At 43.3% G+C, this 18648-nt stretch overlaps 2 protein-coding genes across 6 annotated transcripts in view; one reads left to right on the top strand and one right to left on the bottom strand.

Moving 5' to 3' along the window:
• The window catches only part of ARIH2 (ariadne RBR E3 ubiquitin protein ligase 2), a 49839-nt gene extending 45395 nt beyond the window's left edge, over nt 1–4444 (bottom strand). Inside the window, exons 1-2 of one of the 2 annotated variants that reach the window (XM_037528772.1) lie at nt 4290–4444; nt 1629–1692 (exon numbers count right to left, since the gene is read on the bottom strand). The gene's annotated coding sequence lies outside the window, so the exon portion shown is untranslated. Of the gene's footprint in view, nt 1–1628; nt 1693–2805; nt 3966–4289 lie in introns of those variants that run through there. The other variant, XM_037528779.2, reaches the window with a different exon arrangement.
• A 4093-nt stretch (nt 4445–8537) lies between these two features.
• SLC25A20 (solute carrier family 25 member 20) overlaps nt 8538–18648 on the top strand; it is a 33233-nt gene continuing 23122 nt past the window's right edge. Inside the window, exons 1-2 of one of the 4 annotated variants that reach the window (XM_037528741.2) lie at nt 8538–8669; nt 18513–18605. In XM_037528741.2, coding sequence (XP_037384638.1) covers nt 8661–8669; nt 18513–18605 — 102 coding nt within the window. In that variant the 5' untranslated portion in view covers nt 8538–8660. Of the gene's footprint in view, nt 8670–12644; nt 12862–12913; nt 13056–18512; nt 18606–18648 lie in introns of those variants that run through there. The other 3 variants (XM_037528732.2, XM_037528750.2, XM_054693932.1) reach the window with 3 other exon arrangements.

Raw genomic sequence — 18648 nt, 5'->3', positions numbered from 1 at the left:
GGAAGGAAAAGAAAAAAGTAAGTGTTACTTTCACTATGAGAAATTATAATATAAGCTATTCAGGAATCAAGGATACCTCCACTATTGTCTATTCTAACTCTGGTCTCATTTAAGAAACTTCACCATCATCTCTGCCCAGGCTTATCAAAGTGAAATCCTTTTCTGGAGTGGTAGAAGTGGCTGACAATGGTTAACTACACACAAAGAGGCTGGCATGAAAGAAAAAGGTTGTCTGGTCCACCTCAAGGAATCAAATTCCATGGACTGGGCCTCCCTGGTGGCCCTGGTGGCAAGGGGCTAAGTCTTAACACTATGAAGCGATCCGCAGCCACTGCAGCACAAGTTAGATACCAGGCCAGGGAGCTGACCCACATGGCACAGCAGACCTCTCCTATCTTGCATGCTGCTTCCCTCCGCAGTGTATTTCAGTAGATCTGCCTGTTCAGCTCCCCACTCTGTCTCTGGTGAATCCTCACACCCCTGTACCTCTGCCCTACACCCCAGCTCTTGTATGCATAAATAAATAAATCTTTGAAAAAAAATTCCATGGACATGTCCTTCCTGTCAGAGTCCTTAAGAAAGAAGCAAATCCCCATAGCCGCCCACTGGGAAAGTAACCTAAAGGCTTATTTACCAAAGTTTAAAATCTCTTTGCTCATCATGCCCCACTGAGTGGTAAAACTGTTCAAAAATAGGGACATTAGTCTTCCCAATATAACATCTAGGAAAAGAATCCACTGTTTCACAGACATTACCCTCAAATATCTAGAAAACAGTGTGTAGTTAGTGAAGAAAAAAGAAAAGCCACAGAGCACTTCAATATTCTTCGCCTAGAATCTGAAAAGTTAACTGATTTTTCAGTTTGAAAGGGTGGTACTGATCATTTTTTAAAAGGAGTACTTAGAGGTAAAAGAAATTGACCAAACAGAAAACTACAGCTATTTGGCCTTAGCAGGATCAAGGCTAAGGAAAACCAGAATCTATTTAAGCTGAAGAAACAAGTGTTTAAATGGATCCAGCTACTGAAAAATATTCACAGATCAAAGTGCTACTCAATTACATATACATGAAAAGAGAACACTAGCTGAGGAAGCAAAATACAAAAGGTCCTAACTTCATCTCAGAGATTTCACAAGTACCCATTTACTTCTCTGTATAAGTACTATTTCAAGTGATCATTTGCAAGAACAGTATCAAATAGTGACTTAAATCTAAAAATTAACAGGACCTTAGAAATTAAGAATATTTGGATTGAATGGTGTGGGGCAAAAAATTACAGAAACAAACCTGCATTAAACACAACAATAAATATAAGTTTATTTGAAAAAGATAATTGCTTTCTTTAAAACATTAAAATAAAGATAAATAGTATGTACTAAATATGCAACTAGAATAAAGGATTACAGAGCCACTGTAAAATGATATAATAAAAATATCACTGAATCCAAATTTGATGTCAACTATAAATGCTCAAATTTTAAAAAAGTCATGTTAGTGAGGTCACAGCAATATATTTTCAGTTGGACTTCTCAGAAATTGTTTTGTTTGGTATAACCATTTAATCACAAATGAACTTAAGTAACTTTCCTTCAGGAGAAAAAATTATCTTTAAATTAAAAAAAAAATACCTGTTATTCTTGGAAATCTTTCAGGAAGATGTCACCCAAATATTCTACGTCATATGATTTCCATCTAAAATGAAAAGAAAGATATCTATTTATGTATTTTGAAATGGGAGCCCTGCTTTTATAAATTTTGAAAAAGAAGAAGCATTTTTAAATTATAAGCAGCAATACAACATCACTGTAAGTCCCATAGAAATCCATGTCAAAATTATATTCACAAGTAGCACCCTAAAACAAGAAAGTATTCAAACTAAACAGGTGACAATAATTTAACCTAGGGTACTAGATAGAGTGTGATAATAGAAATGGATGCCCAACCTCCCTGGTGGCACAGGTGATTGAGCGCAGCGCTGGGAAGCTTTCTGCAGCCTCTGCAGCTCGAGTTCGATCCCTGCCGGCTGGGGAGATACCCACATGGCGTGCCAGACCTCTCCTGTCTTGCCCGCTGCTACCCTCAGCAGTATATTTCAGTCAGTCTGCCTGTTCTGTTCCTCACTCTGTCTCTGGTGAATTCTCTCACCTTCCACACCTCTGGCCTGTACTCCAATTCTTGTATGCATAAATAAATAAATCTTTAAAAAAATACTTGAAAACAGACAGGCAAATATAAACTAAATGAAAATTAAAGCTCAAGCAATAATTGTAGAAAATTATTTTCAAAATAGTAAAAGAGTAATTGATTATTTTAAACCTTTTTTTTTTTTAACTGTTTGTTAATTTAAGACACTGTTTCATGGGCAAACAGAATCTATGAATGTTGCTCTCATCTACAAAATAGCATTACCAATAATATGCACAGGGGTTAAAGACAGCACTATCAAGCTACTGCCAGCCACTGCAGCGCAAGTTCGATCCCCAGCAAGGGAACAACCCACATGGTCAAGCAGACCTCTCCTTTCTGCCCTGCTGTTCCCCTCAGCAGTGTATTTCAGTACATTTGCCTGTTCTGTTCCCCACTCTCTCTGGTGAATCCTCTCAACATCACCCCAACCCCGCACCTCTGGCTTATACCCCAGTTCTTATATGCGTAAATAAATACATCTTAAAAAAAAATAGTTGTCATTCAACAAGAGCCAATTTCAAGATAAATTTCTCATTAAACCTTCACAACCTTACAAAGTGGCTATCAATCCCTCAACAAAAGAGGAAATTAGAATTCAAAATAGGTTATGTAACTTACCGAGAACCAAGCTGCTGGGAACCAGTAGAGTCCAGTCATATTTCCACCAGATCCATCTCCTCTGGGAATTCATAACTCCCCAACAACTCCTTCCTCTCCACCCCAAGAACCTGATACTATCCACACAGCTAGCTATGCCCAGAATCACAAGAATGGGTATGTTTTTCATATTCTAAGGATTTCTCCTGAGGATTTGGGTTAAGCAGCTGACCACAGACACAGGCTTTCTCAACAAAAAAATATTCAAGAAGCAAGGGAGAACTTCAGCCTCCCGTCCAAAAATTAAAATACTGTACTTACTGGGTGCTGTGGATTAAATTTTAATAAATACTTAGTATTTAATCTTTTCGAAGTATCTCTATTCTACTTGAAAAAGTGTGGACACTGCTCCAAAGGGCCGGTATGTTATTGTCTGATTAGAAGAAATGACGGCAATGCCTTGATTTTCTTTAAATGTTAAACGTCATTCCTACATCCTGGACAGGAAAGGAATAACAGAAATCACCTTTCTCCAGAGCCAAAATCACTTGTTCAGAAGAACCCACCCTGAGGTAAAGGACCCAAGCTGAAGATTTCTCGGCTTAAAACTGATTAACAGCAAAACACAGACATTTAATTACGATGATGTTTATTTACTCCACTAATGATACTGATCGTCTCAGAAAACTACCTAACCATAAACATAAATCAGCAACTCAGTTTCCATATCCTTTCTGTCCTATCTAACATGGTAGCCACTCTCGACTTGTGAATTTAAAACTTAATTTAAAAAGTTATATAAAGTTTAAAATTTGTTTTTTCAGTCACAAGTCAAATGCTCGACGTGTGGCAGGTGGCTGCCCTACTTAACAGCAAAGTACAGAATATGTCCATTGTGGCACAGAGTTCTATGGGCCAGAGCAACGATCACCACTGAAGTGAAGTCATCAGAGAATGCTGCCTACTGTCTCGCAACTAGCACAACGTCCGACGAGGCAGCAGCGCAGCTCCCGGGCCCCAAGTCCCTTGCGAAGTGGCGGGATAACCTCGAGGACCTGGAGCCCACGCGCTGGGGGACCCTCCACAGGCGGGCGTTAACTAACCGCGCGGGCGGCACTTTGAGAGCTCCCAAAGATGACTCGAGTGGGGAGTCCCAAAGGCGGTGCGTTCCCCAGGCGTACCCGGCAGCCAAGGGCCTAGAAGCGCCGGCGCCAGTCGGTCAGAGGCGCTGGCCTCCGACCTCTCCGCGAGCTGAAAAGGCAGCGGGTGGAGGGGGAAAGGAGAGACGCCGGGTGCCAGCCCGCACCGACCGCAGCCTTTAGCTGCCTCTCCGCGGCTGGGACGACGGTGAGACCCGAGACCGACTACGGGTGGCCGGGGAACCCCGGGCCTCGCGGGCGGCGATGAAGGCGGAGCCCCGGCCCGGCTAGGAGGCGCGCGGAGAACCCACTCCCTCCCCCGGCCCGCCAGGGTAAACAAGGCCCGGACTCGCGCCGAGCACTCACCGGGAGTCGCGACCCGGCGGCCGCTGAGCCCGGGTGGGCCAGTCCGGGTCGGGCCGGGCCAGAGATCGGACCCAGGTGCAGCGGCGGCAGAGGTTGCGGGCCGACGCCGGTCAAGGCCCGCGCTGCTTCGCCCGGAGGAGCCGTCTCCGCACTCCGGAAGTGCTCGGCGCTGTTGCGTCATTTCCGGCCCGGGGTCGGCCCGCGGTCGCCCGGGTCGCACAATCGCTGAGTAGTGGCGCTCTTAGGTGGCAGCTGCTGTGCAACCCAATGCGCCAACCCTGAATCTGACCGGAGCACGGCCAGCCCCGACTGTCGCGGCAGGCAGCCGAGGAGAGGGTTTGTGGCGGTGTTCAGGGCAGCTCTTCCGGCTTCCTCCTGCCAGCTCCGCCCGCCGGACGTTTTTAACCGGAATTTTCAACCAGTGTTTTCCGTGGACTCCTCATTCCTCTGTACCCGAATGTCGGGCACGGAGAAGACCGCCTGACGATTGAGGAGTGGATAAAGGATTGTTTCCCCGCCGCTGACTGGGTGGTCGGATCCAAACGCCGAGAATATCTGCCTGCGCTCGAAGGCTGTAGCCTGTTGGGCCACCACGCCGGACGTTTACTTCCCTCTCCGCGACCAGCTTCGCCGCCCATTTCTCCTTCACTGGACAAGGTTGAATATAACTGCCTTGTTGCAGTTTCTTCAAACACTACAGGGAATACCATTGTGATTTCCAGTACCTTCTAAGACGTTTTGTCAAGTATGCATAGAGCGAGCCACGGGGACTTACTCAAGTTGCTGCTGCACAGCAGTTGAAATGACTTGTGTGATGTCGGTGATGTCAGGAAGCCTCCTGACTCCCTGTGCAAGCCCATAGATAACCCAAACCATTTCCACCTACACACAAGTTGTTTATGTACTTATGTTCGAGATATCTTGTGTGTGGCAGGCTCTCATTTAGTTTTTGCTTCTTGCATGTACTTGTCTATATTACATGATTTTCAGCATCATTTTCACTCAGCATATATCTAAATCAGGTGCAATCAAATGCTATAAAGCCCCAAGTTAATTTGGAGTGAAATTAGTAGTACCAAGTAATATATTGTAGGGTCACGAATTTTATATATTAGCAACTTAAAAGTATACTGTAATCCAGTGTACTTATTTAACTTCTTTTTTTTTTTTTTTTTTATTCTTTTTTTTTTTTTTTTTATAGAGGCATGTTTATTTATTTATTTGTTTGTTTGTTTGTTTTTTGTTTATACATGCACTGGGTACAGTCAGAAGCGCGGGAGGGCGAGAGAATTCACCAGAGCCAGAGCGGGGAGCAGAGCAGGCAGAAGGACCGAAGTACACTGCTGAGGGGAGCAGCGGGCCGCAGGAGAGGTCTGCGCGCCATGTGGGACCCTCCTCCTGTGGCCGGGGAGCAGCCGGGGATCGAACCGGCGTCGCAGAGGCTGCGGGCAGGTTCGCAACCCAGCGCTCAACCGCTGCGCCACCAGGGAGGCCCTTATTTAACTTCTTTTGGTAAAACATCTCTCTATGTTAGCAGAAGACCCAAAATGTATTTTTTGGCAAATGAAATAAATATCAATTAGAAGTTCTCACTTCAGGTTACATATAATAAATTCTCTCCAATTAATAAAAGGGAAACAGTCTTCTATAGAATTAGTGGATTTGCAAATTAGAGAATGAAGACACATCAAGTACAAGAATGCAAGTGCAGTATATTGGAATGCCATGTGTTAATGTTTATTTGTTCACCTGTCTTCCACTCCCCCAAAGGTGAGTTTCCTAAGGGCATAGATCCTACTTACTTTCAATATTACGCTATCAAACATGTATTGTACTGAGGATAATACTATCTTCAGTGGCGATTTCTAGAAAATATTTTAAAATCAAGCCAAAACTTGTAAGACTATGGATAAAAACATGTTCACATATGTTTTTTGGAATGATGATTTTTTTTTAAGTTTTTTTTTTAATTTATTTATACAAGAACTGGGGTACAGGCCAGATGTGCAGGAGGGTGAGAGGATTCACCACAGACAGAGTGAGGAACAGAACAGACAGAGTGACTTAAATATACTGCTGAGGGGAGCAGCGGGCGAGACAGGAGAGGACTGCCGCTCCGTGTGGGACCCTCGCTGCCCGGCCAGGATCAAACTGGCGCTGCAGAGGCTGCGGCCAGCTTCTCAGTGCGGCGCTCAACCGCCTGCGCCACCAGGGAGGCCCTGGAACGATGATTCTAATAGGAAGAAGTTTGCTGCATTCCAAATGTCCAAAAGTAAGGTTTCGTTTTAGTATGTAATATGTGATAAAGCCATAAAAAATGCTGCTGTGTGGGCCTCCCCTGGTGGCGCAGGCTGTTGAGCACAGCGCTATGAAGCTGGCCGCAACCTCTCCAGGAAGCGCGGGTTGGATACCTGCCTGACGCGGAGATCCCCACTTGGCGCAGCAGACCTCTCCTGTCTCTCCCGCTGCTCCCCTCAGCAGTGTATTTTAGTCAGTCTGCCTGTTCTTCCCCCCTCCCCCTCTGTCCCTGGTGAATCCTCCCACCCTCCCGCGCATCTGGCTTGTACCCGGTTCTTGTATGCATGAATAAAATAAATCTTAAAAAAAAAATGCTGCTGTGTTAAGGCATCTCTTGACAAGGAAAGGTATTTGTGATATATTCTTATTTTTTAAATTTTTTAAATTTTTAATTTTTTTGTGGGCCCCTCGCCGGCGGCCAGGGAACTAACCGGTGCTGCAGAGGCTGCAGGTAGCCTCGCAGCCCAGCACTCAACCGCTGCGCCACCAGGGGAGGCCCTGTGATATATTCTTAAGTGGCAAGTGAAACAATATAAACTATCCCATTTTCAAAGTATATATACATCTTATATGTATAAATATAAAATGTGAAGTTTTTCAGCGGTTTCTGTGGGATTCCAGCTGACCACAGTAGGAATACTGTATCTCAGGTCCTTGCTGTCTACCCTCAGCTAAAAGACTCAAAGGCTGAAAACAGGAATCATGGGAAGAGTTACTCATACATCGGATGGTGGCTGTCAGCTTGGAGCTTAGCTGGCACTGTTAGCCAGAATACACATACAGATGACCTCTTCATGTGGCCTAGTAACATGGTGGCTGGGTTCCAAGCATGTGTCTTTGAGTCAAGTGGAAACTATCTCTTTTTATGACCTAGGCTTAAAATCAAACAGTTTTACTTCTACCACGTTTTATTGGTCTAAGCAGCTACAAAGGTCCTCTCAAGTTCAAGGGGAGGAAATGAAGTCCCACTCTTGCTCAGGGAATACTAACTGCATTTCACCTTGTAAAAAATGTATAGGGCCTCCCCGGTGGCTCAGTGGTTGAGCGCTGGGTTGCAAGGCTACCCGCAGCCTCTGCGGTGCCTGTTTGATCCCCCACCACCGGTGAGGGTCCCACATGGTGCACAGACCTCTCCTGCTGCCCGCTGCTCCCCTCAGCCGTGTGCTTCATCAGTCTGCCTGCTCTGCTGCTCTCTGCTCTGACCCTGGTGAATTCTCACCCTCCCGCGCTTCTAACTGTGCCCAGTGCTTATTTAAATAAATAAATAAATAAATCTTTAATAAATAAATAAATAAATAAATAAATAAATAAAATGTTAAAAAAAAAGTATATCTAGTGGGACCTATGTTGATATGGTCATCTGGAAAAAAATCTTGTCACAGTAGATTTATCTCATACATATATCCTTTATCTTACTCCTCTTTACCTGTAGTAATTATACAACTGTATTAACTATACAATTAATATGATACATTGAAGTTTTAAAAATTAAATATAGAACATATTAAATATAAATAAATGTAAAAATATTTAATATAGAACAATATAGATAGCAACATGTGAATTTCCCATGAACTCACTGCAGCTCTCTACTCATTGCCCAGAGTTTATTGCACATTCTTCTAGGACCCTCTCTTTACATGTATATGCATATCTATATTTACAGCTATATACACTTTTACACAAACTTTTCATTAAGTCATTTATAATCTATACATAATTCTGATTTTTTTTCATTTAGTAGAAGTTGCTATTCTTAGCCCAGTTGACAAATGAGCAAATTAAGACAGGTTTTGCCCAAAGGGTTTTTGATAATTGCCCAAGGTCATAATGTTAGAAAGTAGCAAAGGTAAGATTCTCATTCTGGCTCTCTCCAAAGCCTGTTCTCTTTCCATAGTATTGAACCCTATCTCAGCATTTCCTATTATGAATGTATTGTCATCTAATTGACCATTTCTCCTTTTGCTGGTCATCTGTTTCCAATTTGTCACCATTACAAATATGGCAGTGAACACTCCTGGATGGACTTCTGTTTGCATATATGTGAAAATGCTTTGAGTTATATTCCTCGGAATGGAATTGGTGAGTTAACTATTTTTTTTTTTAATAGAGGCATGTTTTATTTATTTATTTGTTTGTTTGTTTTGTTTTGTTTATACATGCACTGGGTACAGTCAGAAGCCCGGGAGGGTGAGAGGATTCACCAGAGCCAGAGCAGGGAGCAGAGCAGGCAGAAGGACCGAAGTACACTGCTGAGGGGAGCAGCGGGCGGCAGGAGAGGTCTGCGTGCCATGTGGGACCCTCCTCTGGTGGCCGGGGAGCCTCCGGGGATCGAGCCTGCGCCGCAGAGGCCGCGGGCAGCTTCGCAACCCAGCGTTCAACCACTGCGCCACCGGGGAGGCCCTGGTGAGTTAACTATTATGCTCATTTTACATGGTGATACATACTGCCAAATCACCTTTTAAACATATCTGTTTCGGGCTTCCCTGGTGGCACAGGCAGTTGAGCGTCACACTGTGAAGTTGTTGGCAGCCTCTGCAGTGCGGGTTTGATCCCCACCAGCCAGTGAGAATCCCACATGGCACGGCAGACCTCTCCTGTCTTACCTGCTGTTCCCCTCAGCAGCGTATTTCGTAAGTCTGCCTGTTCTGTTCCCCACTCTGTCTCTGGTGAATCTTCTCACCCTCCCGCACATCTGGCCTGTATAAAAATAAATAAATCTTTAAAAAAATAAAATAAAAATGTCTGTTTCTTTGAGTCCAACTAAAGGCAATTCACCATGTTGTTAAATATAATAGTGAGTAAAGGAGACCACAGTCATGCAGTCAAGGAACTTTCTTCTAGAAGATGATGCACAAATGAGAGGAATAGTTAAATAAGCATGAAATTGCTATGAGGAGCACAGATTTTCCCTGCTATCCAAAAGTAGAACTGTCCTATTTGGTACATTATTTTGCTGATACCTGTTCTATACATTGTCCAGAAAGATCTTTTAAAAGCATAAAAGATACCATTTCCCTGTTCAAACCACCCAAAACTTTCTAGCACAGGTTTTGACATACAGGCCTACAGAGAAAAGGATGGGGAGACAGATATGCAAGGTTAAAATCCCTGTTAGGCAACTTCCTAGCATGTTGCCTTGGGCAAGGAAACTTTTTTTTTTTTAATTTGAAAATCTTCAAACATACAGAAATGGTGAAAGAATAATATAGTGAATACTTGGATACTGTATCTAGAATCAATAAGGCAAAAACTATTAGCATCATTCTTAACTGTTCTCACACATCTTATTTTCTATCCATTAACAATTCCTTTTAAGTTCTTCAGAACATATGTAGAACCGAAACACTATTTTTTAAAAAGATTTATTTATTCATGCATACAAGAACCGGGGTACAGGCCAGATGCAGGGGAGGATGAGAGGATTCACCAGAGACAGAGCAGGGAGCAGAACAGGTAGATCTACTGAAATACACTGCTGAGGGGAGCAGCGGGTGAGACAGAGACTTCTGCCACACCATATGGAGTTCTCGCTTGCCGGCCAGGATGAAACCCGCGCTGCAGAGGCCGTGGACAGCTTCACAGCGCTGTGCTCAACTGCCTGCGCCACCAGGGGGGCCCAGAATTGAAACACTTTATTTATTTTTTAATTTAAATATTTTATTTTATATAATTCTTACATATTTTTTCATCTTTGCACAATGTATGCATTTTCATTTTGGTTATATTCCCCATACAATTGCACCTCCCCCCTTATTTTGACTCTAGTCCTTCCTTTCTCTGCCCCGCCCCACCCAGTGTGACTCTGGTTTATAGTTGCTTGTTGATTTTGATCTTTACTTTGTATTGATTAGTCTTTTTCCTGGTCTCTTATTTAGATTTTCTAAATTCCTGCTATGAGTGAGACCATCCGGTATTTTTCTTTTTTTTCTGACTTATTTTGCTGAGCATGATCCCTTCTAGCTCCATCCATGTTGCTGCAAACTGCATGTGTTTATCTTTTTTGATTGCTGAGTAATATTCCATTGTGTAAATGTACCACATTTTCTTGATCCAGTCATCTATTTTTGGGCATTTGGGTTGTTACCAAAGCTTAGCTATTGTAAATAGTGCTGCTATAAACATAGGGGTGCAGGTGGTATTTGGAATTAATGTTTCTGTGTCCTTTGGGTAAATACCTAGGAGTGGAATTGCTGGATCATATGGAAGCTCTATGTTTAGTAGTTCAAGAAATCTCCACACAGCTCTCCATAGTGGTTGGACCAGTTTGCACTCCCACCAGCAGTGCAGGAGAGTTCCTTTTTCTCTACAACCTTGCCAACACTTGTTGTTGCTAGTTTTTTTAATATATGCCATTCTCACTGGTGTGAGATGGTATCTCATGGTAGTTTTGATTTGCATTTCCCTGAATACAAGTGATGTTGAACATTTTTTCATCTGTTGGCCATTTGCATTTCTTCTTCAGAGAAGTTTCTTTTTAGCTCTTCTGCCCATTTTTTAACTGGATTGTTTTCTTTGTTTTTGTTGAGTCTCATCAGCTCTTTGTAGATTTTTGTGATCAGTCCTTTATTGTTAGTGTTGTGTGCAAAAATTTTCTCCCAGTCAGTGGGGTTTCTCTTTGTTTTGGTTATTGTCTCTTTTGCTTTGCAGAAGCTCTTTAATTTGATGTAGTCCCAGCTGTTTATCTTTGCCTTCACTATCACTGCTTTGGGTGATGTGTCTGTAAAGATGTCTTTGAGGTGCATGTCATGTAGTGTTTTGCCTATATTTTCTTCTATGTATTTTATGGTTTCAGGTCTTATGTCTAGTTCTTTAATCCATTTTGAGTTGGTTTTTGTGCATGGTGTGAGGTAGTGGTCAATCTTCATTCTTTTGCATGTAGCGACCCAGTTTTCCCAGCACCATTTATTGAACAAACTTTCTTTGCTCCAGTGCATATTTTTTGCTCCTTTATCAAATATTAATTGACCATAAATCTGTGGGTTTATTTCTGGATTTTCTATTCGATTCCATTGGTCTGTGTGTCTGTTCTTGTTCCAATACCATGCAGTTTTGATGATTATGGCTTTGTAGTGTAGTTTGAAGTCTGGGAGTGTGATGCCTCCATTCCCTTCTTTTTTTTTTTTTTTTCAGAAGAGCTTTGGCTATTCGGGGTTTTTGGTGCTTCCATATGAATTTCATCAATAATTGTTCTATTTCTTGGGGAGGCCCCTCCTTTTGTTCTTCAAGGCTCCCTGCTTCCTCCTTGCTATCTATTCTTACCTAGCAGTCAGAGGGACCCTGTTAACTTGTAAGTCAGAATATGTCACTGCCCAGTTCAAAACCCCAGAATGGTTCTCATCTTCAGAGGATAGGCTGATGTCCTCCCAGTGGCACAAAGCCCTGTTTGATATACCACTATTGCCTTCCATGTCAATCAGCTACTCTTCTTCCTCCCCTTCACTCTGCTGTAGCCACAAAGGTCTGCCTGTTCGTCAAATGGCCAGGCATAGCTCTTCGGGCACAGCCCAGGGTTTCTGCATTTTGTTACTGTTCTTGAAAGGTCTCTCACCCCCCACCTCATATCTGTGGACAGGACTCCTTCACCTTATCAGATCTTGAATGCAGTCACACTGTCAGTGAAACCCTCCCTTACTCACCTAATTAACATTGCAAATTACTAGCCTCCCATATTTTTTAATTCTCTTTGGATATATTTTTCTCTATAGCAGTTATGACTACTTGACACACTATGCATTTTTCACTCTGTGTGGTCTATGAACACATTGACAGGCACCCGTGTGTCTCCAGTTCCTTCCTGGAAAGGCTCATGGCACGTAGCAGGGCGCAATCGACTTATGGGAGATATAAGAAATTGGACAGAGAGAAAGAATTGAATCAAAACAGCAGGAAATAGTTAAAGTAGGGAAAACTTTCAAGAGGAGCACATCCCTCCGCCTGGCACTCCCAAATACTGCCACTTACCCTCAAGCCACACCCACTGAGGGCGGGGCCACGACCGGAAGCAGCCGTGGGGGCGGAAGTCCGGCCCGGCTAGCTGGGTCCCGCCCAGTCCCGGCCCCTAGCCCCGCCCAACCGAAAGTGGGTGAAAGGTGCGCGGTGCGGCGCTGAGGCTGGGGCGGTGGAGCGGGACCGGCTGGGAACAGACAGACACCCTGAAGGACAGACCATGGCAGACCAGGCGAAGCCCATCAGTCCTCTTAAGAACCTGCTGGCCGGAGGCTTTGGCGGCATGTGCCTGGTGTTCGTGGGGCACCCGCTGGATACGGTCAAGGTGCGAGGCGGCTGGGGCGCGGGCTGGGGGAGGAGGCCGGAGCTAGACGCCGAAATTGGGGTCTCTCTTTAGACACGGCCCCTGACCGAGGGATTCCACAAGGAGCTGCCGCGGGAAATCTAGGGAATCTCCCTTTCGCCTGTTTCGGAATCGGGAGAAGCGGGTCCTAGCGCCCCAGAGAGCCTGAGTGCAGAGTAAGCAGCCCTAATCGCCCATCAAGTACTGATTTAAAGTTGTCTGTCCGCAGCCTCTCCTGACCTTTGTGCTACTTTGTGGATGAGAGCAAAAAGTGCCTCCCCCAAAGCTCTGATTTCAGCCAAAACTAACCTTACATAGTGTTGAAACAGTTGATTTGTAAATCCCGTCTCAGGAGGAGAGTTATAGACAGAGGCTCTGTTATTCTAGAGATACCCTTTGACAAAGTCCCCTTTGGCCAGGCTGCCCCAACCTCATTTCCTTCACTCCTTTCCAGCCCCAGGGAGGGACTTGGCCTTCTTCAACAAGTCAGACCACATTAACCTGAGTGTCGCCTGTGGGAAGCGATTATGCCCTCAGGGAATGAACCCCTTTCAGGGACGACTTTGCCCAGGTTCCTGCTGATCCTCACAACTCTCAGGTGAGGAAGCCATGGTCAAAGAGGCTTTAGGAAGGAGGAAACTCATATAGACTTGTTCTCTGATAATATTCCTCACATCAGCTCTCAGCTCTAACCCCTGCAACATTTTCATCAAGGCCAAAGTCCAACCCTATGACTTAACATCGAAAAACTTCATACTAAACTTCTAACCTATTCTAGACACAAATGGGAGGAAATTGACAGATCCTGGCCAGGGCAGCCCTGTGAATGTTACAGAGTGAGAAACCTGTGTAGGGGCTTGTTAGAATGTCAGAATGGGTCTCCTACATGGGAATATAGTTTTGAGAGCACTTCTACTTAGCAGGTTTAGGCAGCAAACTCTTTGCTTCCTTTCATCTAGAAAAGGAGGTACAGTCATTATATAACAAGAGAAGGATTAAAGCAACTGGACTAGTCAGGGCACTGTGAACGATGAAATCAGATGTTTGTTCAGCTGATGGTAAGTACTATGTGTTAGTGCTTCCCAGTCAGTGGTTGTTCTAAGCAGCACCGGCTGGTAAGGAAGAATTGTCTGACCTCTGTTCCTACTCTTCGTTCATGTTGCCAGAGATCTTGTTAGTTCCAGACATCTGGGTCCTCTCTTTAAAGAAAAACAAAATCATTATTTGCTGCCTTATACAAATGTTGCTTCTATCTCTGCATCCTCTTGCCCTTCTTCCCCATCAGATGTCACTCCCAGGAAGGGACTAATGACTTCTGTACTAAGGTATACATGCTTATTGGCATTTTCTGCAGTCAGAAAGCCTCTTTTTAGCTTAAATCAAACCACAAATCGCTCCTCAGAAAGTCATTTGGGTTTCTAGAGGTACTTCAGAGGTCCAGTGTGACTGAGCTATGGCTTGAGAAGGCAAGAGCTATAGTACTTCAGAGCTGGAGCTTGGAAGGACTCAATGAGAGACTGTGGAGGGCAGGCTGAGTTCTAACTGGAGGAATAAGGAGACCCAGACTCATTCTGGGCAAGAAAGGGCAGGTACAGCTTTTTCAGAAGTTTTGATCCATTTCTTTCTCCCTATAACCAGGGGAGATTGTGCCAGACCATGAAGGCTTTGGATATAAAGCCATAGGAACCTCTGGACATTGTGTCGTCCTCACACTTGTATGTTATGTCCATTGCCTAGAGAGTGATTTCCTTAGTGTGGCATGTCAGACCCTAACAAAAACCAAGAATGAGAGATTGTTAAGAAACAGAGGAATAGCTTGGTGAAATGCTGTTTTGGAAAGGTTGTATGATAGCCGGGTGAGAAGAATTTGGATGAGGAAGAAAACTTAGCAGGAAAAAGATTATAAGTAGCCGTATATCAGTTATCTGTTACATTGTAACAACCTACCCCAAAACTAGTGACCCAAAACAACATTCATTAACTCTTCACAGTCTTTATGAGGCAGGATTTCAAGAGTCACTTAGGTGGGTAGTCTGGCTTAGCATTTCTTGTGAAGTTGCAGGTATTGGCTGGCATCCAGAATATATAAAGAACTTTCACAATTCAATAATAAAAAGATGACTAACCCCCAGTAAAAAATGGACAAAGAACTTGAAAAGACATTTTTCAAAGAAGATATGCAAATGGCCAATAAGTACATTTAAAAAAAAAGTTTCAACATCATTACCTATTATAGAAATGCAAATGAAAAATCATATGATAGCACCTGATACCACTGTGATGGCCACAACAAAGACACAGATGATAAACAAGTGTTGACAAGGATGTGGAGAAATTTGAATCCACATACATTGCTGGTGGAACTATAAAATGGTACATCCTGTTTTTATAAACAGTTTGACAGTTCCTCAAAAGACTAAACATAGAGTTAATACATGATACAGCAGTTCTCCTAGGTATATAGCTATGATGATTAATTTTACATGTCAGTTTGAGCTATGTGGTGCCCAGATATTGGTCAAAACATTTTTTTGCTGTGTCTATTGGGGTGTTTTTGGATGAGATTAAAACTTGAATGTAGACTGAGTTAAGCCAGTTGCCCTCCCTAATGCCAGTGGTCTTCATCTAAATAGTTGAAGACCTGACTAGAACAAAAGATAAACCCTCCCATGAGTAAGGGGCAATCCTACCTGGAGATTGAGCTGCCATAATGATCTTTTTCTGCCTTCATATTCAGCTGAAACATTGGCTCTTGGGTCTCAAGCCTGCTGATGTTTAACCTGGAATTTACACCATTAGCTCTCCTTGTTCTCAAGTCTTCAGACTTGGACAAAAACTATACTGTTGGTTCTCCTGGGTCTCTAACTAACTGTCTTAGGATTTGCAGATCTTATGATTTGCCCACCTCCTTAATCAATGAGCCAATTTCTTATGATAAATATCTTTATATGTATAGTAAATGTTGTATGTGTATGTTACATGTATATTTGTGTATGTTAAATGTATATGTATGAATGTATATCAATATATCTAACCTATATAGTACCCAAGAGAATTGGATTATATACACAAACACCTATACACAAATGTTGATCGTAATATTATTCATAATAACCAAAATGTGGAAAAGTGCAAATGTCCTTTATCCAATTAACACAATAAGGAAAATGTGACATATTTATACAAAGGAATATTATTTTACTACATTAAAATTATTAGTATATATTTTTTTCACATTTAAAAAAATGAAGAGCCTCCCTGGTGCCTCCGGGGGTTACATCTCAGCACTATGAAGCTATCCGCAGTCACTACAGCATCGGCCAGGGAGGTGACCCATATGGCACGGTGGACCTCTCCTGTCGCATCCACTACTCCCTTCAGCAGTGTAGCCCAGTAGATCTGCCTGTTCCGCTCCCCACTCTGTCTCTGGTGAATCCTCTCACTGCCCCACACCTCTGGCCTACATCCCAGTTCTTGTATGCATAAATAAATAAAATAAATCTTTAAAAAAATAAAGAAATGTGTGGAGAAAAACTACTAGTAGGTATGAGATTTCTTTTTGGGGTGGTGAAAATATTGTAAAACTGATTGTAATGAAGTTTGCAAACTCGGTATATTAAAACCACTGAATTGTGCACTTTTTTGTGTTGGTACACATTAAATGTGTCAATTTTGTGGTATGTGAATTATATCTTAATAAAGCTATCTTCAAAAAACAATACTGGGGGCCTCCCCTGGTGGCGCAGCGGTTGAGCCTGGGCTGCAAAGCTGCCCGCAGCCTCTGTGGTGCCGGTTCGATCCCCAGCCATCGGTGAGGGGTCCCACATGGCGCGGCAGACCTCTCCTGCCGAGTCTGCTGCTCCCCTCAGCAGTGTATTTCGTCAATCTGCTTGTTCTGTTCCCCACTCTGGCTCTGGTGAATTCTCTCACCCTCCCACTCTTCTGACTGTACCCAGTGCTTGTATAAATAAATAAATCTTTTAAAAAAAACCAAAACAATACTGAACTCACCACCACCACCCTGTGTCCCCCCTAAAAAGTGTTGCCTGGGACTGCATTCATCTCACAGATTGGCTTCCTTGTACATTCACATACTGCAGGTCGGTGCTGGCTGTTGTCAGAGGCCTTTCCCCTGCACATGGCCTCTCTGGGCTGCTTGAGTGTCCTTATGACATGGTGACAGACTTCCCTAGAGGAAATAACCTAAGATAGAGGAGCCTCCCTGGTGGTGCAAGGGGTTAAGATGCAACCCATGAAGCTATCTACAGCTGCTGCAGCATGAGTTCGAAACCCGGCCAGGGAGCTACCCACATGGCGCAGACCTCTCCTGACTCATCCGCTGTTCCCCTCAGCAGTGTATTTCAGTCGATCTGTCTGTTCTGTTACCCACTCTGTCTCTGGTGAACCCTCTCTCCCCCACACCTCTGGTCTGTACCCCAGTTCTTGTATGCATAAATAAATAAATCTTTAAAAAAAATAAGCTTAGAGAGGCAGAAACTGTCTATCTTCATTGCCTAGCACTGGCAGTCACATAGCATCATTATCATGGTATTCTATTCATTAGTAGTGAGTTACTGAATGTGACCAACATTCAAGGGAAGGGGAGTTAGAATTCACCTTTTGAAGGGGGAAAGTGTCAAATAATTAGTGAACATAAATGAAAACCACCATACTGAATAAGGTTAGGTGAAGATGTGGTCTAGGAGAAGACTCAGAGAGAAAGAAATTTGAATTTTCAAGACATCTTGAAGGCCCACTTCAACAGACTTGGTTCTTACAAGCAGGAAGAGCAACAGAAAGTAGTAAGGTGATGCTCAGGTTTCAAATGCTGATAAAAAAGGTAGGGGCACAAACGATATTGGGAAAGTGAGATTCTGGAGGTGATTTGAAGCAAATAGACTTGTGTAGGGAGTGCTTCTCCAGGAATTTGGAAACTAAAGGTCAGGAGAGAAGGTGCAGAGATGGCCAAATGATAATCATCATTGAGCATAGATACAAGCCCTGGAATTTGAGTTTTCTGAAAGTAGTAGTGGACCATATGACTACGGTTTAAGCCTTGGAGAATGCCTGAAAAATAAAGGAGACAGAAAGGAGTACCAAGAAGATAGATATAAAGAGAGACACACAGTTTGAAGTATTGGATACATCAAAAGGTGGAAAAGGATGAGGACCAAGAAAAGTAGGATTTAATCCACCTCACTCCACAATGATCTCTTGAGAACCTTATCTAACCATGCATATTTCACTGCAAATGGGAGTGGGGTAGTGACAGAGCTGGAGATTTGTATCAGCCAGGTCTGGTTACTGGCAGATCACCTGAATTCACTAAACCCAAGTTTCCTCATCTGTAAACCTTTCCCATTGAGTCATTTGAGATCCATTAGATAAGAAATATCTAATGAAACTGAGCAGATGAGGAGATCAGAGGAACTGTCATTCTCTCTGAAAGCATAACATTAATACCTTGTGAGTGAAGCATTTGAATAAATTGGAGGGAAGAGAAGTCTGAATCCAGCTGATTAAATGAATGCTGAAGACATATATACAGGTACAGATTTGGCAGACAGTTGAATCATTGCTACCCACAGGCATCTGATTCTTGGAAATAACTGTATTTTAACTTATGGTTTCAGGTCCGACTGCAGACACAGCCCCCGAGTTCACCTGGACAGCCTCCCATGTATTCTGGGACCCTTGACTGTTTCCGGAAGACTCTTATTAGGGAGGTATGGTATCTTGGTGCTGGGCATTCCTCTTACTCAAAGGAAC

The sequence above is a fragment of the Talpa occidentalis genome, unplaced genomic scaffold (assembly GCF_014898055.3).
Source record: "Talpa occidentalis isolate TD23 unplaced genomic scaffold, MPIMG_talOcc4v2.1 talOcc4.10, whole genome shotgun sequence".
Lineage (NCBI taxonomy): Eukaryota > Metazoa > Chordata > Mammalia > Eulipotyphla > Talpidae > Talpa > Talpa occidentalis.
The sequence above is the reverse complement of the archived record's forward strand: the minus strand, read 5'-3'. Positions and strand labels throughout refer to the sequence as shown.